Genomic DNA, 24,333 nt, shown 5'->3' with positions numbered 1-24,333 from the left:
GGGTATTTACCCTAAAGATACAAATACAGTGATCCGAAGGGGCCACATGCACCCGAATGTTTAAAGCAGCAATGTCCACAATAGTCAAACTATGGAAAGAACCTAAATGTCCATCAACAGATGAATGGATAAAGATGTGGTGTATATATATATGTGTGTGTGTGGGGTGTGTGTGTGTGTATGTGTATATACACAAAATGGAATACTACACAGCCATCAAAAACTGAAATCTTGCCATTTGCAGTGATGTGGATGGAACTAGAGGGTATTATGCTGAGGAAATAAGTCAATCAGAGAAGGACAATTATCATATGATCTTTCTGATATGAGGAATTTGAGAGGCAGGGCGGGGGTTTGTAGGGGGAAAGGAGGGAAAAAATGAAACAAGATGGGATCAGGAGAGAGACAAACCATAAGAGACTCTTAATCTCAGGAAACAAACTGAGGGTTGCTGGGGGTTGGGGGGGTAGGGATTAGGTGGCTGGGTGATGGACATTGGGGAGGGCATGTGCTATGGTGAGTGCTGTGAATTGTTTAAGACTGATGAATCACAGACCTGTACCCCTGAAACAAATAATACATTATATGTTAATAATAAAAATACCCTGTGAATCATCATTAAAATAGAACAATTATATATGGATTTGGCGGCCAATACTGGAAACGTGTATGACCAAGGAACGAATCTCAAGACAGAGCTTAAGGCAGTGAGGGCAGATTTGGGACTGAGTCTTTGGTATCCAGACTCCAGGATCAAATGAGCCCAGTTCAGTTGGCTCTGCGGAATAAAGCAGAATGGACTCTCTGCTTTCTTTGAATTTTAAAGAAAATGAATGGAAGAGGAAAAAAGCCAAGGTCTCTGAAACACAGAGGGTATTTGAGTACTCAGAGTCCAAACTCCCTCCTGAACGACGAAACAGAAAATAAATGGCAAACTTCCAACTTAACAAGGATAAGTTTCCTTGAAAAGCGTGCATGAAGGAATTGTATGACACCATGCTGAATTCTGATGTGTGGTTAGTTTTATAAAAGCAGAAGCTTGGGGGAGTGTGTGGCAGACCCACTCAAAGCCCCACCTATAGTTCAGAGATCCATAATCATTCCAAAATATGATATAACTATGAATCATACCTGGCTGGGTGCCTTTCATGGGCTTGTCAAGGCAGCGAGGCAACAGGAAGAGAATGTCAATATATACAGCTCTGGTCACCAAACACGGATTTTGCCTAGAACGGTAAAGAACAGGAGATAAGCTGGTATTTTTCTCTCCCTGAGGTCTGGGTCACAGATGAGAAAAAGGTGTCTCATGAGGCTTAGGGAGTTATGGCCAATGCTAAAAAAGACAGATAATCGCCAATAGTAGAAACACGTCAGTAAGTCAAATGAGGAAATGAAATCCTAGAGCACAAGGTGGAGGTTGGGGATACACATGCACAAAAACAGATAAAACTCTATGCTCTGGTTCCAAATAAAACAAACTGAAAACAAACAAAACCCGGTATCCTATCCCAGTTATTTGAAAACGAGGAGATTGGTGGGGGGAGTTAAGGTTCTATTATTTTTCCTCTTTAGTGGACAGATCTGGCGGGGTGGAGGTGATCTTGGGTTACAAGTGTCACTCACTGAGCATTCTAGAGGAGAATTGCACTGGCGTAGGACAAACCATACCTACAGACTGAAAAAACCGGTGGAAAAACCAAACACACGGGAGTGCTAACAAGCCTGGCGACAGACATTCCTTTCCCAATAAGCGCAAGTTTTTCTTTTTTCAATAAATGGAGTTCACTTTACTCTTTGAACCACATGCTGGAAAAAGTAAGTGGGCTTGGATTTAGGGTTCTGGATAAAAAAAGGAAGAATGAAGACTTTCTTTGGAAAACGGTGCTGAAGGTCCCCCTGGCTTTGAGCCTCGGGTCACACGGACTGACTGAAAGGGGCCCCACCCTCCCTGATGTGCACGTAGTAAAAGAGGACAAGCAGTAAAAAGAGAAGGGACATTTTGGATTTGAATCTTGGCTTTGCCACTTATTTCTGTGACCTGAGTCCTATTCCTGATTGGGACAATGGAAACCCTAATTATGGCATGGTGAGTCACGGTGACTTCCGATGTGGCACAAGTGGAATGCGCACCTCGCTTATGGGCCACGGCAGACGCCCCATCAGGTGTTCGCTCCCTGCCTTCTCTGCTTCCTGCCTAAGATGAGGGAATGGCACAAATGTTCTGGCTGGTGACATTCCATTTACTTGACCCCTAAGCCCATCCTCTTCATTCCCTGCATTTGAACAGTCTTATTACCATTTCCCTTAAGTTTATTCCTATTCTATCCTGAACTGGCCATATTGAGGCCCGGCATATGCTCTCGTATGAAAAGGAAATCAGATACTTTTGACTTAAAAGAAAACACAAAATTGCCATGTGTCCAGGTCTCTCTCTTGCTGACCCGCCTCATTTCTGTCCTGCTGACTTGCTTCCTCTCTAGTCACTTGCTTGCTTCAACTCCTACCCTACCGTAACTCCTGGTTTATACACATACCTCATGTTTGGCCCAATTTCATACCTGCACCTAGTTATTTTTTTTTTAAATAAGCTTTAAAAAATAGGTAACATGTGCACATGGTATAAAAATAAGTCCGTACAAAAGGGCATGCTGTGAGAATGGAGTTCTCACTGCCCTCTGTTCACCTTCTGTTCCCGGAGGCCACTACTATTACTACTTCTCAGTATGGCCTTCCAGACACATTCTGTTCATTTACAAGCATCTATCTATAGCTACCCACTTGCTTATTTTTACCCAAAGAGTAGTTTACTATATACTAAGTTCTAGGCATTACTTTTTCTCACTTACATGTTTTTGACATCATGCCATTAAAAACAGATCTGCCTCTCTTTCAAAGATTGTAGACTGTTCCATGCCACGGAGGTACCAATCCCCTTTTGAAAGAATTCAGATTATTTAAGATATTTAGCTAAAAACAATAAAGAATGTACATATACATCAGTTTTTTGCATATAAATGAGTACTCAGGGGAGAAATTCCTAGAAGCTGAATAGACAGATCAAGGTATTTGCAAACAATTATGATTGTTTTTAACAAGATGCTCTCCAAAGAGATAATACATTTTCACCAACAGCATGCCAAAGAATTCCAGTCTCCCACAACCTGACCAACACAGTGTACTATTAAACTTTTTGACTTTTATCAAAATGATAGGTGAAAAACAGTATCTTATCATTTTTATGTTGTGATTATTTTGTTATAAGTGAGGTTGATCATCACTTCATATGCTTTTCACAAAAGATACCTCAACTTCCTTCTCTGTGAAATGTATTCAGTTCCCCTGTCCATTAACATTGTTGGTCTTTTTCTTATTGATTTGTGGGAGCTCTCTGTATATTAAGGAAATCTACTCTTTGTCACATGTGCTACAAATATTTTTGCAGTCTATTTTTTATTACTTATTTATTTATTTTAAAAAGATTTTATTTATTTGACAGAGAGAGACACAATGAGAGAGGGAACACAAGCAGGGGGAGTGGGAGAGAGAGAAGCAGACTTCCCACAGAGCAGGGAGCTGGATGCGGGGCTCAAATCCAGGACCCTGTGATCATGACCTGAGCCAAAGGCAGACGCTTAATGACTGAGCCATCCAGCTTCTCCTTTTATTTATTTGTTTTTAATATTTTTGCAGTTTATCATTTGTCTTTCAACTTTATAAATTTTTTACAAGTCAAAAATGCTTAGTTCAATGCAGCCAAATACACTGGTATTTTTATTTGTGTCTCCTGGATTTTGTATCATGCTTACAAAGTCTATACCTTCTTCAAGATTTTATATATATATATATATATATATATATATATATATATATAATTGTACATTATATGTAAATGTAAATTATATGTTAAATATATGTAAATGATATGTAAATGTAATATATAATTATAAAAATTATATATATAATTGTAGTTTTTAAAAAATATATATAATTATAATTCCATTTTGTTGTTGCTTAAAACTTTCATCTATTTGGAATTTTTCTTCCCAAACCTACCCTTATTTTTCATTTCTATCTCATTTTCCCCAGGTCTCACAACCCTAACTCCCTGTCCTTATCTGTCTACTCCCTATGAAAGGTCCACACTTTATGAAAACTTCTTTAATGATATAATTTGCAATTCTGGCATTTTTACTGTGTAACAGGTAGGACTTCCCTCTGCCAAAGGAAGGGCCACTCAAGCAAGAATGCGGGAAAAGCCAGTGTTGCGGGGTTCATGAACTGTCAGCAATCCAGCACGGAGCTGAGTAAGTGGCTTGCGGAGAGCAGACGGAACCCCTTGAGCACCCAGCTCTGAGCTAAGTGCTGGGAAATGAGGTCCATGAGATGATTTCTGACCTCAGAGAATTCTATGCAGTTATGGAGACAAAAATAAGGGCAAACCTCGGGACAGGATGTAAGGAGTGAAGAGGTGGGACTGGAGCGATAGGAAAGGTTTATGGAGATGTAATTCCAACTGGGCCGTGAATGATGGGAAGATTTTAGCCACACAAAGTTGATAGGGCAGGGCGTTTTGAGAGGGGTCAATAAAATATGGGAAGGAATCAGTTTGGCCTGACTATGGACCTAGGGAGATCAGGAGGGGAAGATGAGAGAATGTGCTGAAAAGTAGCAACAAGAAGAAGGCAGGCCAGGCCTTCAGGAGATGGGCTGCCTCATGCTAACTGGGTGCTGCTTAGTGTAAAAATGCACTGTCTGCTCCCATGTGGCCTCAGAGTCATAGCCTCACCCTGGATGTTTTCCTGTTCGTAGAGCCATACAGAACCATAAAGGGAAATTTTGGGGAAGCTGGTTTGACTATCAACTCTGAGGAGGAGCCTAGTTTCCATGAGATTTTTAGCTAAGTTAGCATATTTTTTAGGATTTCTAAATCAATCAAGGAAAGGTTGGCAATCTTAAGAGACCCCTGCCTGGCTGAAGGGTTCTGCATCTCTTTTTGGATCTGGCAACAAGGCTGGTGACCTTGTTGGCCTCCTGTGACACTCTGAGGCCCACTTTGACTACCCCCATAATGGAGAGGCTCTGGGCTAAGTTTGATGCAGTCAAGGAGACTGTGGGATTCTCCCTCGAGGGCTGCTGTTCTTGAGTCCAGGAAACAGAGGATCTGGGCCATAGAGGACTCCATCTGTGGCTTCTCCTCTGAGACCAACCAAGCCAGAAATCCTGGCTTGGAGCCCACTGTTCATGGCTCTACCCTCAAGGACGGCTACAGCCAGAGCCATGGCCACAGCCACATAACCACCCTGTCTGGAGTCAGAGTTGGGCCTCACTCTAAACTGGCTTCTAGGTCAGGAAAATCATTTTGTTCTCTTTCTTTCTTTCTCACCATTATTTGATGTTTGTTCAGACTTGGAAATGGTACACTGTGAGTTCAGGGTGAGCCAGAGGTTTGTTCTTGGTCTGTCAAGCTACTTTGATGAGGGGAATAAAATCCTGGGGAACAGCATGCCAGCTGGACAGGAAACCAACCCACGGGGTTTTGGTGGGCTTGGGAATTTTTTTTTCCTACCCCCTAATGGAAAAATCCTGGCATGGGGCACAGTATAATAGAGATCTAGAGTGTTCAAAGAAAAAAAAAGTCCAAAGTGGTCAGGGTCTTACAGATGGGCTGAAAAACGGCAGAACCACAGCCATAGAAAGAGCAGCAAGTATTCAGTTACTAGGAGGACAAAGTTTACACATATAAAATCAAACAAAAGGCTTGTTAAGAATCTTGCTTTCTTCCATATTTTTTTAAACATTCGTCCCTTGATAAATGTCCACCTGAGAACCTGATGAATCCACTGCTACCTTGGGAAATCTCTGAACTTCATTAAACCTCCTGCCCTCTCTCCTGGGGAACTGGGAGGAGGGAGAAGGCAGGGCAGAGAGTAGGGCTTCCCAGACACATCCACAATGGCCCTAGTGTCTGGAGGACAGCAGGAGTTCCTGGGAAGTCTGTGATAAATTATTCACTTCTCCCGTCCCTTCCGGAATCCCAGTGGCTGTAGAGCTGCTTAACTGAGGTCCATTCATTCGGAAAACATTTACTGAGAGGCTACTGAGAGCTAGGAATAGTGCCAGAGTTTAGAAATATGAAGATAAAATGATTCAGTGACATAGTCACTGCCCTCAAGGAACTTAGAGTCCTGAATAGTGTTTTTTCAAACCGCAGGTTATGACCCATTTTGTTGACTATGAAATCAACTAGTGAGTGGTGACCAGCGTAACAGAGAGAAAGGAATGGAGGGGAAGGAGAGGAGGAGGGAGGTGGTGGTGGGGAACACAGAGGATCTGGGGCCACAAAGGAGGGAGGGAACAGAGGAGGAAAAGAAAGGCAGAGAGAGGGAGGAAGAGAGGAAGGTGAGGAGGGAGGGAGGAGGAAAATAGAATCAGAGGCATCAAAGTGGTAAAGGGAAGCACTGTTTCCTTTACTTGTTGCTATAAAGTCCTTGCCCAGGATCAAGTTTTCATAAATTATCTTTAATAAATTATTTTTAATAAATTATCTTGTTAGAGGCAAATAATTTATGAAATGCAATGATTTTAAGCAAAAACATTGGTAGATCTGTTCTAACTCCTTTCTTTTTCTTTTCCAGGTAATAAGCCAGCCTGCTCTATACTGAATGGTATTACCAGGGCTATGCTTGGTATCCAAAGTGATGGTGGATATACTAAAAGCAAACATTCCTGAAATTAAATGTGCTACAACTTGAGTAAATTCCCCTATTGCACTTTTTCTTATAGACTGTTCATATCTTATACAGATAGTATCACCATTCCAAACTGGGCAAGACTTCACATGTGTGTACATATATACACACAGACAGCACACACACATATTTTACATAGGTCATATGTAAAATATTTGTTTCGAGTGGCTGTCAAAAAATCTTGAAAGCCGGCAAGTTAGCAGAAGAAACATGCAAGCAATTATACCAGAGTATGAGGGGCGGCCCAAAGGAGGGGTTCGACAGGCTAAAAATTAAGCATGGTTGAAGAGGAACCTGCTAAGTTAGGAAGTGACTTGGCAAAGAGCTGGAGAGTGAGGAGTGTGGGATACAGAACATGGGCAGAGTGACCCCAGCAGAAGCAGCAGCATGTCCAAAGAGCAGGGCACATGACACATCTGGAAAATAATAATTGCAAAGGGGACGTGGGAGGGGAACAACAGGAAATGACAGCAGATGAGTGAAACACCCAAAGGGAGAGCTTCAGAGTGACCTTCAAGAGTTCAAAACCTCCAAAGGGTTGAAGCCACCAGTGGGACTCCACCAGCCCAATCCATACAGGAAAGCTAGGATCCCCACACACTAGAGTGTGAAGTGTTGGTGGGCTCCCTAGAAGGGTCAGAGAGTTCACTCTGGACACACTATATTCTTCCAGAAGCATTCATTGCCGATTTCAGAGGGCTGGAAACAGCTGTTGTGGTTTTAGGCAGCTAGTGTCTGTTAAGGTCTCTAAGTCAAGAGACTGTATCTGGACTTCAACAAGTCAGGGTCTGAGGTCTCTCTAATCCTCAGGGAACTACTCCCCCAGAAGCCTAATTAGACTCATGGCTTAACTTTATTAAGCTAAACACCTTTACCGAGCACCATGGGGGAACATCCTACTTGGGACAGAATAGGAGGGAGAGGGAGAACGTTCTGGCCTTGCAAAGCCTATGGCCTTGTTTTTTAAGTGTATGCTGGAGAGTGTACATGAGAGAAAAACAAAATGTACACAAAACAGTGAGAGGGAATGTCATGGAGTAGGGGTCTGGAGACACCGAAGGATTTAGCCAGTGAAGGGAAAGAAGGAATCCAGTCAGGAGAGCTCCGTAAAGCAGATACGATGGCGAAAACATGCTTGCTACATGCAGGGACCAATGAAGACCAGGAAATCAAACGGGTGCCGCTGACGAGCTTGATGGCTGAGAATGACTGGGGAGCTCGAGTCCTAGCAGGGGCTCTAATCCTAGCTTCGACCAGGCTCACTCCTCCTCGGACCACTTCTGTTCTCAACCACGTCACTGAGCAAAAAGCACTAATAGCCTCGTACCAGGGAGCCAGCAGTAAAGTGAATAAAGTGATATCCCAGGGACTACCACCAGACCTAGAATAGGCTGTTAAGAAGAAACCCAGAAAAAGAGAAGGAAAGTAGGTGGGGAGCAAGGGAAGAGAAGACAGGTAAGAAGTGGGGGGAGGGGCAAGAGAAGAATGAGAGAGGGAAGGTGGTGGGAGAAGGAGAGGGGGAAAACAGTCTAGAACATGTTCCCATTTTCTGCCACGGACCCCAGACTTGGCACATGTCCAGCCACACCATGTTCTTTATTGGACGTTCATTTCAGAGCCTGTCCTCTAGGAAAACCTTCCCTGACTAACCATCAGAAACCAGCCTCCGAGGGCCATTTGAATGGCCGGCTCGACACAACGTATTTTGTTGACCTCCCTGGGTCTCCCAGAGATCCCGACGGCCATCTTTGCAAACCCAGGCAGTTCCCATCTCTGCAATGGTAGCTGCCCACAGAACCAGAGTTGCCTCTCTTCACATGTGGATACAAAAGGAAGAGCTCTTGCGGGTTAGGAGCTAGGAGGTACTTCTTTGATGCCGGCCACATTAAGTTATGTAAATGTAGAAGTGTAAATTAAATAAAAAAGAACCCCTCTCTCCCTTCTGATTTCCATTTTTTACCACAGCCCCCAGCCAAGCAACCATCACATGACATTCTTGGAGCAACAATAGGGGATTTGTTTAAACCAAGATGCCAAATGGTCATGAATTGCAGAATATATATTTTTAAACAAGTGATTTCCCCCCACTGTAACATCCAGAATTTAGCTCTACGCTGCAGGCCAGCTGGCAGCGGCATGCGGGGTCTGGCTGGCTCCCCAGGACTGCTCATTTACCTTGCCCTCCCCTGAGGGGGTGTGACGGCAGAGCTGCATTTTTATGGTATGCTCCAACTTCCATCCAGCCTTCCTTGGTCTGGAGCTTTGCAAGTGTTTATACTCACACCCACACGCAGAAGCTGCCCCGTAGCACTCCTCCTTGAATTTGCCTTTTAAAGTGGAGCCATCTTTGTGCCCTGCTCTGGTGGCTGACCAGTTTATAGGGAATTGACTGAGTTGCCTATGGCCAAAGCAAGAGACCAGGAGCTGTGAGTCTGTCCACAAAGGGGCCAAGGGTCCCCACCATGCCTACAGAGCACATGGGGTTTCCCCTGGAAAAGCAGCTTTTGTTCCGGGGAATGAAATCTGTGAAAACAGGGCCCCAGCCACCTTACTAGGGTTCTGGGTAGGGACTCGGTGAGGCCCAGACGGTGTGTAGACATCAGGGCACTTGGCAGGTCAGGGCCCAGGCCATGGCCGCCTTGGCTTCCCTGGTAAAACCGCTACTCAAGAGGAAACCCACAACCTCAAGGCCAAGGTTTTGCCTTTTCCCAACATTAAGTTTCACCTGCCTTTTCAGAGGACCCCCAGGGAGCCTCCCACACCCCCCAGAGGCCCTCATATTTTTCCATCTTTCTATTAGGCATCTTTTTCTCATTAATGTACTAACACTCAAGTTATGTGCAGAGAATAAGGAAAAAGAGACCTTGTGTGGGGCTTGGGATTTGTTCAAAGCCTGGGGAAATCGTTTTAGAGGGTGTATGTTTTTTATTCCTTTTATGAGAGATGCATGTTTCCCCCCCTCTGTGACTTGTTTAAAAGTAAAGTTTAATATGCTGCCAGAGAAATTGCTGGTTAATAACTTAATAAGCTATGTGCTAGGAATTATGGGAGAAAAGTAGTATCCAAGAAAACTTTTATTGTACAGTTTGGGGCTTGGAGGATATATAGCTTCAGTTATTACACAAAATGCTAACAGAAGTCCCCTTTCTTTTCAAATCCCACTTTCTCCCCAGTATTATAAAAAAGGGATAAATAAGTGAGGCGAATGAAAACTTCTGGAAGCTGCATGAGAAGTCTGTATGCAGATCACAAGGTGAGAATTTCCAACAGCCACAGTCAACACAACTGTGCTAATGTGAACTTGGCAGAGCACACACTTGGAAATTAGCCCTGGCAAGAATAGTAATACTGATGATAATAATATCAACTTTCTTTTATGAAAAGTTTTGTCTTAAAAAAATATGCCTACCTTATCTTTATAAAATTCTTAAGAGGGAAGAAAAATAGGCATTATTATTCCCATTTCTTACAAGTCAACAAAATAGCTTATGTAGCTCAAGTGACCCACCCAAGATTAGGGCAAAAACCAAGAATAGATTCAAGGTTTTCTTGACAAATTGTATCTCTGTGTCCCAAACACAATCAGATGCAAAATGAGACTCAGTGCCAAACAATGAGAGTATTTTGGTTTGTGGCCACATGCCCTGGTGTTGTGTCCTGCAGCCAGTCTGGTGAAAAGTGAGGCTCAGAGCACAGCTACTCCTGCGAGGGCCCACATAAAGGCCTGTTTTCAACATGGCTGATGACGTTGATAAAGACTTAATCATCTGACAGTGGATATTTCCTCTATTTGTTTAGCTCTCCTATGCTTTCACACTCATTTCACACCAAGTTCTTCCTTGCCCACATTGGTTTCTCACCGTCATTTTACAGGGTCCCATTTTACAGATAAAAACAGAGTCCCAAAGAGAAGGCTGGCCCCACAGGGTTGGTTACAGCTGAACAGGGACCCTAGAACCCAGACCTGCTAACCTCTGCCTTTCCTCAACTCCAGCAGGACGCATAAACAGGACAGAGGCTTTTCCATCTGCCAAGTCGCTCCCAAAGTGCCCCTCCTCTGGTCACCCAGAAACACAGGGCGTTTGGGTTCAGGCAGGGAGCCCTGGAGTAAAATCCTGATACTGCACGGGAAAGTGTTATTTCCAGAGGTGTGTAGGCCAATTCTATCACCAAAGAAGCCTGGGTATCGCAGGCAGCTGAGAAGGAGGAAGGAAAGAGAGTGGGGGCTCTGGAGGGTTCTTCTTAAAGCTGTTCCCTCGGTCCATTTATGTAAGACCAGTCTACAGATCCCCAAAGCCCTCGGGGAGACGGCAGAAGTCTGGCCACAAGGGACAAACGTACCCTGGCTGAGTCAGCTCAGTATGAGGGCACACAAGCAGGAGGCCAACTGAGGCATAAAGAAGCACTCCAGTCAGGTCTATGCCTTGCCCAAAAGCCTGCCTTCAGAGTTGCTGACACCAGTTAAGAGTACTGTCTCCAAAGATCACTACTGAAAAAACAGTTGTATGATCCAGGAGAATTAACTTGTTTACATGTTAGAACTTAGTAAGATGTTAGCATGAGTCGCTGCTCAGATCAAGTGGCAGTGGCAGTCAGCTAGCTGAGAATAGATTTCTAAGGCGAGAGGACTTTGAATAGCTAAACGTTGGACGGCAAGAAGGTATAGAGCATGTGTCCCTGTCCAAGGAGGGCAGTTCCTGAGAGAGGGTGCTGGGACAGCCCACGGGCATGGGGTGGCAGGATTTGCTACAAGGATGATCAGGCCATAGTGGATCAAGAGGCAAAAAGCAAATTTGCTATTTATGCCCAACTTGGGCCACCTCCAGAGTCAGCCACATCTGTCAAGTAGGAAGAAGTTACCTGCCCTCTTGTGCCCAATTCCTCATCTACAAATACTAGTTTGGATTAGATTCCTATTTTGAAATAGGAAGTCAGGATGCTCCTTTTTGTCCCTTTCAGAGCCCCCAGTGGGTGAGGGCCATGCAGGTGGGTCCCCAGGCCCCCATCCTACCGTGTGTCAGTCCTACTATCTTCAACATGTTGAATTTCCTCTTTTTTTTTTTTTTTAAGATTTTATTTATTTGACAGACAAAAATCACAAGTACGCAGAGAGGCAGGCAGAGAGAGAGGAAGGGAAGCAGGCTCCCTGCTGAGCAGAGAGCCCAGATGCGGAGCTCGATCCCAGGACCCTGAGATCATGACCTGAACTGAAGGCAGAGGCTTAACTCTGAGCCACCCAGGCGCCCCTTGAACTTACTCTTAAGCTTCTATTTGAAGAAAGGATTCCACGGGACTAGAAGATCTCTAAATTCCCTTCCTGCTATAAATTCTGTGGCTCAGTGGTCCTCTTGGCACTGTTGAGAAGACAACAGGCAGGTGGTCTAAAATGCATACAACCAGTATCTCTACTCCCCTCACCAGCCGCCCAGGCAGGGAACAGGGGCTTCTAAGAGACAGAGATCTGGTTGATGGTTACTGGGGAGCTTTTGCTTACCACCAGGAGGGGCTGCAAATTGTGTTGATCACTGGGAGGGGCTGCAAAGATTTAATATACTCCTCAGTGTATCTCGTGTGCGTGGAGACAGCAGTGTACTTACCAGTATAAGCCTGAGCTTACTGACTTCCTTTTAACTCTTGGATCAAATCCAAATTCCTCTGGCTGACATTTAAGGCCTGCCACAACTGGTCTCTTATCAAGTCTTGTACTGCTCTCCAAAACATAGTGTGTCTCCTATAGCCCTCTGCCCTCACAGGCACCCAATATATCCCAGGCATTCCCTTCGGTGTGTCCTTGCACATGCTGTCCACAATCCTGACACGCTCTTTTCCCACCACATTTGGTGTTTCCAAATCACACCAATGCGCCAGGACCCATCTCGAATATTTAACTCTCCAAGAAAGCAAAGCCTTCCCTGACTATTCCAGTCCACACTGTTCCCCGAGTTCTTGTACTTATTCTACGTACTACAGAATTACAGCTTCTTCATGGACGTCACCGTTGGTTGTTTCACATGGATAAGCTCTCTTTTCAACTAGACTAAACCATTACTAAGCTCTGACAATAGAGACTCCATGATAAATGCCTAAAGTGGTTCCCATGATGTTGAACGCTGTGCTAAGATTCCTTCCTTTGTACTTGGGCAGTGAGACCTTCACAATTTATTTAGCAACACGGGCTTTCTATCAGTCTAAACTCAGTCATTCTCCAATCTAAGAAAATTAACCTTATCTAATAATTCCATCTCACCCAGCCTTTAAAGACGTTTCCCTGCTCCTAGAAGACTTCCTTCGGCAGCCTGGCCCCACAAGCCAGCTCCTGTAACACACTCTGACCTCATTTCGGAATTGACCAGATTCTTGTTTACAGTTAATTAAATCCATACCTGTCTTATTTACGTGGTTTTTGAAATAGGGACCATATCATTCATTTCTCTACTCCCTACTGTGTCCACAACACTGCTTTGTACTATTTGTGAAACTGAACTGGCTCCAATTCCTTGGGAATGGATCCATGTGTTGACTTACCCAAAAGACGGAGCATGTTACCTGCTAAAGGAAAAAAAATAAGCCACTATGTTAGTGTTTTACACAATATTACGAAAATGTGTTGAGGACACTTAAAGCCTGCAGTCCTTTGCAAGCCGGGCAATGACAGCATCGCCCAAATCTTCCAACAGCAATAACTCCATGAGCCAACAGCTACAAGTGGGGCAAAACAGACATTTCTGAGTCCTTTATCAAATTAATTGCCATTTCCAGGTTAGGTCTGCAGGTTTCTATATTTAAGAAGTAGAAAGCACCAGCAGTTGGCAGTGGAATTCTTGATGTGTAGTTGCATGAAAGGACTATTTTTATTTTTCACTGTAATATGGAGAAGCTTTGATCTTGGGCACCTTGCTCAAAGGCTCAGTTCCATATACCGATCTCTTGTGACTCCTTTTACCTGACTGGTTTCCATAAGCCCAGCCTGTCAACAAGAAATACCTCATATATTCTCAAGCTTCACTTCTTCTCAGACACCTTATTCCTTCAAGTCTTGACATATTTTTAAAAGGAATAGCTAATGAAGAAAATCTCTGGCACCCTGTCCATCGGTTTGGGTTGAAATGCGCTAACTTAATGGTTCTTTGTTTTTACAAAATACAAACAGGATCTTATCCCGAGATATCTTGACCTTAAATTTTCCTGAGAAGTCTGAAAGAGAAGCGGACACATGTCAACAAGCTTGGGTCTGAAAGACACCAACTTCATTTCTCTCATCTTTCAAATATGCATGAGGCACAAGGAGACTTGAAGGAGGCTGAGCTGAAGGACTCAGAGTGGTCCTAATGGGAATCTCTCTCCCCCATAAAATCTGGGGGTGGAAAGAAAAGCAATGTTGAAAAAGAGGGGATGCAAAGGGAGAAGTGGGAAAACTTTTATATTTAAAAAAAAAAAAAAAAAGGGAAGAAAGAGAGTGAAGAAGAAACAAACCAAAAAAGCAAAAATCCAACCCCCAGCAATGCCTGGAAACTTGCTATGTAACTAACCATCCCTGTTCAGACTTGTCTCCCTTACAGTTTTGGCAGGGACCACACATGATAGCCTTAAAATGCCACATGAGCATCAGAATATTTTAACAATCCTTCTCGACTGGACGCTTTTCTATGGCACAGCCCTCTGCAGCTGTGGCAAAGGGCTGAGGTCTCTCTTCATTTCAAGCAGTTGCGAAAGGAGGACTCTTCTCCCTTTAGGGAGGGGAGCGACCCAGGAGGCGTGTGGGGTTTGGGAAGGGCGAAGGAATGGTGGGAAATGGTGTTTCTGCCTGGGAGGTGCAGGCACTTGTGCGAATCAATCTGGTGGTTAGGACATAGATGCTGTCTTCAGCTGTGAAGCAAAACAGAGTCCCAAACCAGCAATTCTGCAGCTGGCCACAGGTCCCCACACCACTGGGGCAGGACTGGGATCGTTGTACAAACGCCAGTCCCAGCTCTGCTCTAGAAACCTATTTTCCTCACACATTTAAGTCCAAGGCCTTCAAGGAGCTTACCACTCTGCTTAGCTGGGCCTAGGAACTTAGAGAGAAAATAGGGAGAACGATGAGAGTACAGACCAAGGTGGTGGACAGGGACGGAGATGCACAAGTGGCTGGAGGCATGTACTGGAGAGATGGAGATGTGGACGAGGAGACCACAGAAGAGGGAAAAGGTGGGTGTCAGGAGCACTGATGGAGAGTGGAGAGTGGAGAGATCATAGAGCTGAAACTTTCTGCAAGTGAGAATCAACTTGAGGTAACAAATCATTAGGTCTAGTACAAAGGGTGGTCCTCAACAAACATTAGTGCCCTCCAACATTTCTTCTCCCCGTCAGGATGGTTTTACTCAAAACTTATTGCCCGAGCTTGCTTTCCTCATAGCCTTGGGATGTGTTCTTGTATTCCTGAGACCCTGTTTTTCTCACCAGAATATCAGGCTGTTGTTTTCAAAATGATAATACTCTCTGCGTGTCAACAAGCACTGGTCCTACCCTCAGCACTGAGGCCACTGGGATGGCTGCCTGGGGAAGGAAGTGTGCGCTCCCCATAGAAAGTGCTGGGGCCATGCAGCCCCTCCACGCAGGGCAACCCAGGGGGATGGGGAAAGAATTTCAGGCTGACACCTTTAGTGGTCTTAGCCTTTTCCTGTGTCCCCAAGCTCTAGCCTTTGAGAACAAGGGTGTGAAGGGGGAGTATTTCAAACAGGTGTGGTCCTGATGACCACACTGAACCCTGGCCTTCAAATACATTCTGTGTCCTGCGACCAGCAGCAGCAGAACTGCACGAGAACTCGTCAGATCATGCAGGATCTTGGGCACCAGCCCAGACCTACTGAATGAGAGTCTGCACGTTAAGGAGTTCCCGGGGTGATTCACATGCACATTAGGGTCTGAGGAGCAATGTTCTTGAAAATGCTTAACCTTTTGACATTCAGAAGCCTTGACATAAAAACACTGGACAGATGGAGGCAAGGGCAGGGGGGTGGGAGGGGCAGCAGAAGGAGCCCCACAAGGAGCAGGGAACTAAGTCCGTAGGATCTTACCTTTGCCCCGGTAGGCTGTGTGACAACAAATTCTCCAACTGCTCTGGGCAGCACTTTCCCATATATATGGGGATGGGAGTGGACTGCAAGCAACTTCAGGATTCCTTCTAGTTCTAAAGTGTGAGGTCCATGATTCCATTTGACAAGACTCTGTTTTGTTGCCCTCTCTACGCTGAAGTTTGGTTTTAATAGGTAGTTGCAGTATTTAATACAGCTTGGCTTATAGCAGGGCTCAGTAAGTATTTGTTGAAAGAAGTGATACAAATACGAGTCTATTCTCTTCAAGCTACTCCTCAAAAAACAAAAAGGAGCCGTAAGCTTCCAAGACAGTATACCACCCCAGAGTACCAGTATAGGCACTTCTCAGGGCAACGGACATAAGTTAAAATATCTTGCTAAGGCAGCTTTTAAGTAATCTATCTGGGAAATTCACTCGTATATGAAACTACACAGTGGCGTGGCCCCACATTCTGGAACATCTGTGGAACGAAAGTGTTAACAACTGTTATCTCCTGGGTAGCAGGCTGGAGTGATGGTCATTCCATTTTTCTTGAATGAGTCTATGGCCTCCCAAGAAAAGTCCAGGTGCCCTGTAACACGACTACAATTTCACTCAACACTCATCCTTCATCTTCTTTCTCAAGGCGATGGGAGACACAAGTATGCACAAAACCACATCGGTAGTTCTCCATCTGACTGCATTTTAGAATCTCCTGGAGAGTTTTAAAACTACCAGTACCTGGCTCACGCTCTCAACCAAAAAAATAAAAAATTCTGGAGGTGGAACCTGGCATCAAGTTTTAAGACTTCTCTAGATGATTCTAATATGCAGCCATCAGCATGAGGAACTACTGACTGGAGTAAAAACTCACCATCAGCCAATCTGCACACTTCATAAATGCCAATACCCAGAGTCACAAACTCCAGAACTCTTTCCATCTTGTGAAAGTACAACTCTAGGCCCATTCAACACAATCTCCTCATTCCCTTTCCCCTAGCCCCTGTCAACCACCATTCTATTTTGTCTCCATGAATGTGACCACTGTCGGTATCTTACAGAAGTGGAATTATACGGCATTTGTCTTTCTGTGACTAGCTTCTTGCACTTAGCATGATGTCCTCAAAGTCCATCCATGTTGTAGCCTGTATCAGGATTTCCTTTCTTGTAAAGGCTGAATAATAACATTGTCCATATACACTGCGCTGTTGATCCCTTCATCCATCAATGGACACTTAGGTTACATCTTCCTTTTGGCTGTTGTGTATACTGCTGCTGTGATCACGGGTGTACAAATATCTCTTCAAGACTCTGCTTTCAATTCATTTGGGTCTATACCCAACTGAATTGAACTGCTAGGTCATATGGTAATGCTATATTTAATTTTTTGAGGAAACGCCATGCTATTTTTCTTCATAGTGGCTATACCATAAAGAGTTTAAAAAAAAAATAATAATAGCAGGGGCACCTGGGTGGCTCAGTGGGTTAAAGCCTCTGCCTTTGGTTGAGGTCATGATCTCAGGGTCCTGGGATTGAGCCCCGCATCTGGCTCTCTGCTCAGTGGGGAGTCTGCTTCCCTTTCTCTGCCTGCCTCTCTGCCTACTTGTGATCTCTGTCAAATAAATAAATCTTAAAAAAATAATAATAATAGCAAATACTTTCATGATACTGTTATGTAAAAAAAGTGAAGCTCTAACTTATATATATAGTCAAGCCACAACTATGTTAAAAAAAAAAAAGGCCCAGGAGCAAAGATGAAGTAAGTATATATAGAAAACCGTGAACTAACAATAGTGGCTTCCACTGGATGTTGGTAAGAGCAGACTGACAGTCTCTTCTTTTCCAAATTTCATACTTGCCTAACCTTCTATGATAAGCATATGCTACACTGATGATGAAGAAAAAAAAAGTGAAAAAACATTTCGTAGGGCATATTTTTCCTGCCGGTCATCATGTCATCCATTGCACTGAGCCTGACGGTTCAGTGAGTTCACCACATTTGTATGAAGGGAAACACACAGACAATACCTCTTCCTTTTAAAACCAAATTGATTTCTGAAAAATTTTAAGCCCAATATAGTAATAATTCTAACTCTCGATCAAAATAGTAAGTCTTTTCTCCTCTTAGGCCTCTCTGACAGGGCTTTCAGAAAATCCTTCCTATTTAGGCAGGGCCTGTGGTCCAGCTGGGGCCGCAGAGCTGGGGCCGGCCGTTAGCCTCCCCAGGGCGCTGCTGAGTGCCCTCCAGGGGTGCCCGCGGCCAGCCTCTCCAGGCCCGTCAGCTACCCCAATGTGCACTCCGCTTGCGGCCTAGGTCGGCTTCCCTTTCCTTCAGTAGCTGAGGAACGGTGCTCACACCGTGAGAGAGACACTGACCTGGCGGAGAAGGGAGGCCTGGAGGCAAAAGGGGAAGGAACGTGAAGGATTAACGAGCTGACTTCCATAAAGATTTTGACATCTTGGAATGAAAAGCGGCCTGTAAGAGCAGAAGCCCAGGCCTCTACTCAGGCCACGTTGCCAGCTGGCCGTTCATCACCAAAAATTCCCCACAACTCCATGGCTATTGCTTAACCACCTCATATAAATCCCAATTAATCTTGCAAAGTCAAAACATAAATATATGACAAAAGTCTTTATTTTATGTGCCCTCAATTTCAGGGTCAAAATTTACAAAACCGAATTGATTATCCAGTGGCTCCAATACTTTTTTTTTTTTTTAAACTTTCTTTGGGAATAAAAAGACAAATAAGTGACACCCTCACTAATGCGTATGTACTTAGCGGACTGAAGGAACTCAGGCTAATAAATTGTAGAAGAAAAAAGGTGTCGGTGCTAAAATTTAAACTAGCTTTCTTTTTTTTTTTTGGCAGTAACATTAATGTTTCATAGCTTATACTCAAAAGATACAGAAAAGCCTTAGTAGGCACAAAGGAACATTTATTCGTCTTTCATATGTAAATTGCTAGGGACAGAAAGAGCCTCTTGAGCAGCGGAACTGGGAATACTCCACATTGCAATGTCTTTCATGGGAAAGGCAGGTGATAATGTGAAATGGTGGTCGGCTTCGAGAAGGGCCCATCAGGACCCAGAATGGGCTCCTGTGAGCATGGAGGTATTAGTGCACGCACTCACCTCCCAGGGCAATGACCTCAAAGGACCTCAGGGACAAGGCAGGCATGTCTCACAGGACAGGCTGAAACTTCGTCATTTACGTTCAGTGTTCTCCTTTCCTGTTCAGGAACCTCAAGGTTATCATGCTAATGACGTGGATAATACAGAGAAACTGATACATGGCTTTAGAAGGGATGGTGCTCTGCCAGTGTGTTTTCCTCCCAAACTTTATTTCAGGTTCTGAACACATCATGATTAACACAGTAAAAGTGCGTGGGGAGCAAGAGGAAGCCTGGTGTTAGGAACCACCTACAGACCACCCACAAAGTATAAAGTTCACACTTGGATCATAAAGAGTGGACTGTACTGGAAACATAAAAGTGGCTTTCCTGGACTCTGGGCAAGGAAGGTGGAAACACAGTGAACTGCGGTGATTCATGCTTTTGTTTTCTAGGGCTGAAAAAATCATGGAGAAAAATAAGAGAAGGTGTGTGTGTGTGTGTGTGTGTGTGTGTGTTGGGGGTGGGGTAGTGATGATGCTGAAAGCCTCACAGGAAAATTGCAATAGGGACCAGCGGGAAAGTTAAAAGAGGACAGGAGGACCCCTCCAGCTGAAGAGGAGGCTGATGGCAGCTTGGTCATCCATCTTCAGGCACTGACCCCATAGCATGAAGGTCCATTCAGAGGGTTGGCCTGTGACACCATCTCCTCCTTTCCGTCCAACAAGAAGGGAGAAGCCAGTAGAGGTTGAATTTCTATGAAACCCATGAAGGGGCAGCAGTCTAAGGGGCAGAAATGCCTATAAAGCACTTGCAGAACAGGAAATTTAGGATTCTGTCTTGGGGTGGGCCTGGCTAAAAGCAGAGGTTTCATTCAATAGCATGGCTCCTGGAGAGCCCTGACTTCCTGATCCCTACACACAAAACCTAGGAGGACCTGGCCGGCTACTGATAAACAGAAGAGAGCACAAATGTGATCACAGTTCCCTATTCTCCCAAGAAAGGCAGCCTAGGGGAGTTACCTCCCCTAGCCACACAGAAGGCAATGATACTAGCTCAGTCAGAGAATCAGTTTATGGCCAGTCAACTCCTGCTCTCTACATGAGAGAGAGAAAACACAGACTGGTCTAAAAAACGAGAGCTAACCATCTCTCCATCAGTATCTGTCCAGAGCTATAGGTGCTTAGACAATACGTGGAGACTCACACAACCACACACCGAGAAATCCTTCAATGGCTCCCTTTCACCAAGAGGTTTCCTTGAGGAGCTTTCACTGTGTGGCCTCCGTGGATTTCCATAGCCTCGTGTACCTTCTACTAGGTTCCAGAAGAGCTGACTTGTTTACCACTCTCCATGTTTGCCATGCCATGTCACACAGCCACATCTTTGCTGCTGACATTACCAGAGCCCAGAATGCCTTCCGTGCCCTGGCCACTTGCCGAAATGTTGCTCATCTCTGGAAGGCCCTTTGCTGCCCCTCCTCTGGGCTACTCCTGGGCTCACTACACACACTTTTTATTTCCCTTGCCATATGTGATGACAATTATTTATTTACACATCTTTCTCACCTCCTGGATTTGAGTTCCTTGAAACCAGAGCTAGTTTTTCTCTCTTTGCATCCCTTCCATCTCCTAACACAAAGGTCAGTGTGCAGCTGGTGTTGGACAAGACTTTGTTGGATTACAGTGACTTGTGGGCCTGTACTGCCTGTTTCCTGCCTTCGCATATAAGGTGGAGAACCAACAAAAGTGAGCGAAGGGACATTTTTTGAAAAACGAAAAGGCTGGTACGTTAGACAATCAATACATTGATTTCTAATCGAATGCAAGATACTTTGGCATGGAATGTGGTGGCCTGTGGGTCTCTTGTGCTGGAATGTACAGAGGACATACAGGGGGCCCTCGCAGTAACAATGTGCAACCAATATCAGAGTCTTGCAACATGGGTTTGACCATATTGTTACAAAGAGAACTCCCTGTGTTTTGAATGAAAGATTCTTTTTATTCCCTCTTTCACATAGTAAATGTCCTAAGTTCTAGAATAAATGAAGAACAGCGAGAATGAAAAAACAAATGTCCCCACCCTCCTTTGCCTCGATTATTCAAGCTATTCTCCTGCCTACCTAGAAAGAGGGCAATCTGTACGTCTTTTTTTTGTTCATGCTGTACTGGTCTCTCTGTACCTGTTCAAGTCTTACCCCAATCTCTAATCTATGAACTGCCGTGGCACCTAAGAGTTTGCACCACATGATTGAGTCAATTACTGCCTTTTACCGCCATGATATTTGACACAGGGCTGGGCACATGGCAGGTATTAATAAAAACAAGCTGATCGGTGGACTGATAAAAGGCCATATTACAAGTCCCACAGCCATATAGCCGTTTCAGAAAAACTGTCAAGAAAATATTTTTCTTTCTTTCCCACAACCCAAAGTTCTAAAAAGATAAATACTCCAATAAGTTTAGAAAACTCATGCCAATAACTTTTTAAAACTCCCACAACTAGAAACAGCCATTCTCCAATGTATCCCTAACCCCTGATAACTCCTTACTCATGTGGGGTTTTAACATACCTCTTGGCCAGCCAGAGTTTGGCTCTGGTACAGACAGCAACGTCAGCCAGCTCCTGCTGAAAGTCTGTATTCAGTCTGTACTTGGAGTCTGTGCAGGCTTGTAACAAATGAAAAACCTAAACCAAAAAGGAGAAAAAAGCAACATCCTGCTGTGAAAATATATTTTTCCTAAATGTTCAGTTCCTCCCCATTAGGTTTCCTCAAAATATTCCCCTCAAAGGAAATAGACACCTGCAGAATGGGGCTCTGGTCTCCACGCAGGAAGCAAGCTGGTTTGGGAGGACGTAGCAAGTGGCAGGAAACCTAAGCCCTCCGTCCCTACCTCTGCTCTGGGTCCCCCTGCGCAATTCCAAACAAGGGTGACTACTCAGTGACCAAACACTCATTTGATATAAGAGCTTATTAGTTCCAACAGCCTATCAAGTGATTTTAGCAAAGAAAGGCAAACACCTTGCTCTCTGTGACCTGTCTAACATGAAAAAAATGTGCGTTGTCAAGTCAAAGTCTCACGGCAGAGGAAAAATCAACAGTCTCACAGTCCAAACTGGTTTGTGGGTTGGGTTTATCAGAACAGTCTTGGCCAAAGAAGCAGGCCACGACGATGCATGCCTTTGCAAACACGAATGGTGATATCTATAAACGATCTTGATTTTTTTCCACAGTTTTTCACCAAGACATGGAGTGAAAGCAGCAAAACAGACACAAGCTACTCTCACTCTGACACGACATGATGTAGGAGAACTGGGCAGAGAAGGACAGATCATCTAGTTGCCTCCACTTAGAATGAAGGCCGCAGATTCAGCAGACACATGACCGTTTGTGTATTTGTGTGCACGGCTCATGTAAGCATGTCTGGGTTCACACTCAGTGATGACACCAACAACACTCTGTGAGGAGTCCAAAGCTGCATCAGAGAGAGAGGACTAAGGCACAGACAAGCTCCTCTGACCTTAGCCAGTGCCAAGGAGTGTGAGGACGCATGTCAGAGAGCTCCTTTGGTCTCCTCATCTCAGCCAAGCGGAATCAGTGAGCGGAGCAAAGCCAGTACGCATAAACACGCCGAGAACTTGGAAAGTCCATTTTAATAATCAGTTTGCTTCCCTTCCCTATTGCATCCTTCACCGGAGCTACAGGTGACTCTTTCAAAGCGACGAGATTTAGCTTTTTCTTCTCTTCCTCTCCAGCCGATGAGGAGTCTAAGCGAGAGTTAAATAGGGAGGCAAATAATGAGAAGAAGCAAGAGGCCAAGACAAAAGAGATCCAGAATCATCAGAGCCTGAACAAGAATGAGCTAGCAGTTTTCCTGGATCAGGCGTCTGCAGTCACCAACAACAAATTGTGTAGAGAATTTTTTTTTTTAATTGTGATTACTTTACTATATGTAAGTACTTTTTTTGGGGGGGTGGGGTCTAAACAGACCTAATTGTGTAGGAGAATGCACACAAGTCCCAATGTAGAGACTGAAAATGCTTTCTCTAATAATGGATCTGTTATTTCAGAGGCAACAGATCAAGTATCACTACTTCACCACACCCCCGCAGGGACCCAAACCGCCCGTCGTGAAGTCTGGAGAAATGGGTCTGGCTGGGGCTTCTGTTCTTCTGTGGTGACTGCCAGAGTGAAAAAAACAGCTCCTTCTGCCCGAATCCCCGCTATCCTGACAGAGCTGGCAAAGTCACTGGGCCTTGCTTTACTTTCCTCCACAGCTGCACAAAACCAACCACCAGGGCTTTTCATGGTGTCACAGAATCGTAATTAATCAGCAGACACCAGCAAAATACATGACTGTGGAATTTACTTGTAAAGAAACCTGTGAGATTTTCGAATGCCTCTCATTTAGAAGCAATCACCTCAAAAATAACTCCTGATGGATGTTTAAACTTAGTCCTATATTTGCTCACCTTGCTTGGCAAAAACAAGGCTGTTTTTGAAACGCTTGGTAGCTCTGGTTTATGAAAATCAGCCTCCAGGTCCATCAATTCTGTCACCTTGGGCACAACCCAGACAACAATTGTGATCCTGGTTATTCATCAGGAACAGAGAGCGATCTATTTACACAGGGCAACTGCAGAGGGAGGTACACTTACGAGAACCACGGTGGAAGGAAGCATGGAGGAGAGACAGGGCGAGGAAGTGGAAGGCAGGGCACAGAAGTCAAGGGAAAAGTGGGCAGGAAGGGGAGGAAGGGGAGAAGACGGAGGGAGGGGAGGAAAGGACAGTCTTGTAGGTCTAGGTGTGGAACAGGTTACTGTGTTTGAGATCATTTTTTTTCTTCAAGAAAATTAATGACTATATTTGAATACACGGCTATCTTCCCCTGACATTTAGAGGGTCTGTTTTAATTTGTCCAAGAAAAATGAGGCCATCCTTTGGTGTGAAGTCCAGACATGGGGCCAGGCCTCTGGAAATATGGTCCAAGGTCAGGTCCAGGAGCCCCAGGCAGCTCCCAGGAAGGGTTATCTGCCCATCAGTCGGAAAAGACTACGAGGGCAATTCCTCCTGCTTTCCCCCTTCTCCGAAAGTTCTGCGCCAGGAGAACCTCTGGGCTAGGAGCGTGGACTAGGCCAGGCCTGGAATAACTTGCAGTACAGGACCACACTGAACCAAACAGAGATACTGAAACTGTGCGACCAACTGAATGCATGTGAGAGCTCCGAGAAGGGAAGTGTCATTTTAGGTCTCCCAAATTTGCAATATGATTCAAATATTCAGTCCACAGATATTTACTAAACAACTACCAGGCATGGTCCTAGGAGTGTCAGCACACAACACACGAGCACCTGTTCCCCGCAGCTTACACTCTAGTCACAGGTAAGTGGAAAATCCATAGCTTCCTCGCCCCTGCCTG

General features: G+C 44.6%; 1 protein-coding gene across 7 annotated transcripts in view; it reads right to left on the bottom strand.

Moving 5' to 3' along the window:
- The window catches only part of THADA (THADA armadillo repeat containing), a 322,081-nt gene that overhangs the window by 78,852 nt on the left and 218,896 nt on the right, over positions 1-24,333 (bottom strand). For all 7 annotated transcript variants that reach the window (XR_006606006.1, XM_013056339.2, XM_013056342.2 and 4 more), the window contains 2 exons: positions 21,486-21,601; positions 1,132-1,226 (listed from right to left, as the gene is read on the bottom strand). Coding sequence is in view for 6 of the 7 variants with exons in the window: in XM_013056339.2 (XP_012911793.1) it covers positions 1,132-1,226; positions 21,486-21,601 (211 nt within the window). In the remaining variant the exon portion in view is untranslated. The remainder of the gene's footprint in view (positions 1-1,131; positions 1,227-21,485; positions 21,602-24,333) is intronic.

Source organism: Mustela putorius, unplaced genomic scaffold, assembly GCF_011764305.1.
Source record: "Mustela putorius furo isolate JIRA1106 unplaced genomic scaffold, ASM1176430v1.1 tig00000224_pilon_pilon_pilon, whole genome shotgun sequence".
Taxonomy (NCBI): Eukaryota; Metazoa; Chordata; class Mammalia; order Carnivora; family Mustelidae; genus Mustela; species Mustela putorius.
This window is presented reverse-complemented; position numbering and strand designations above follow the sequence as displayed.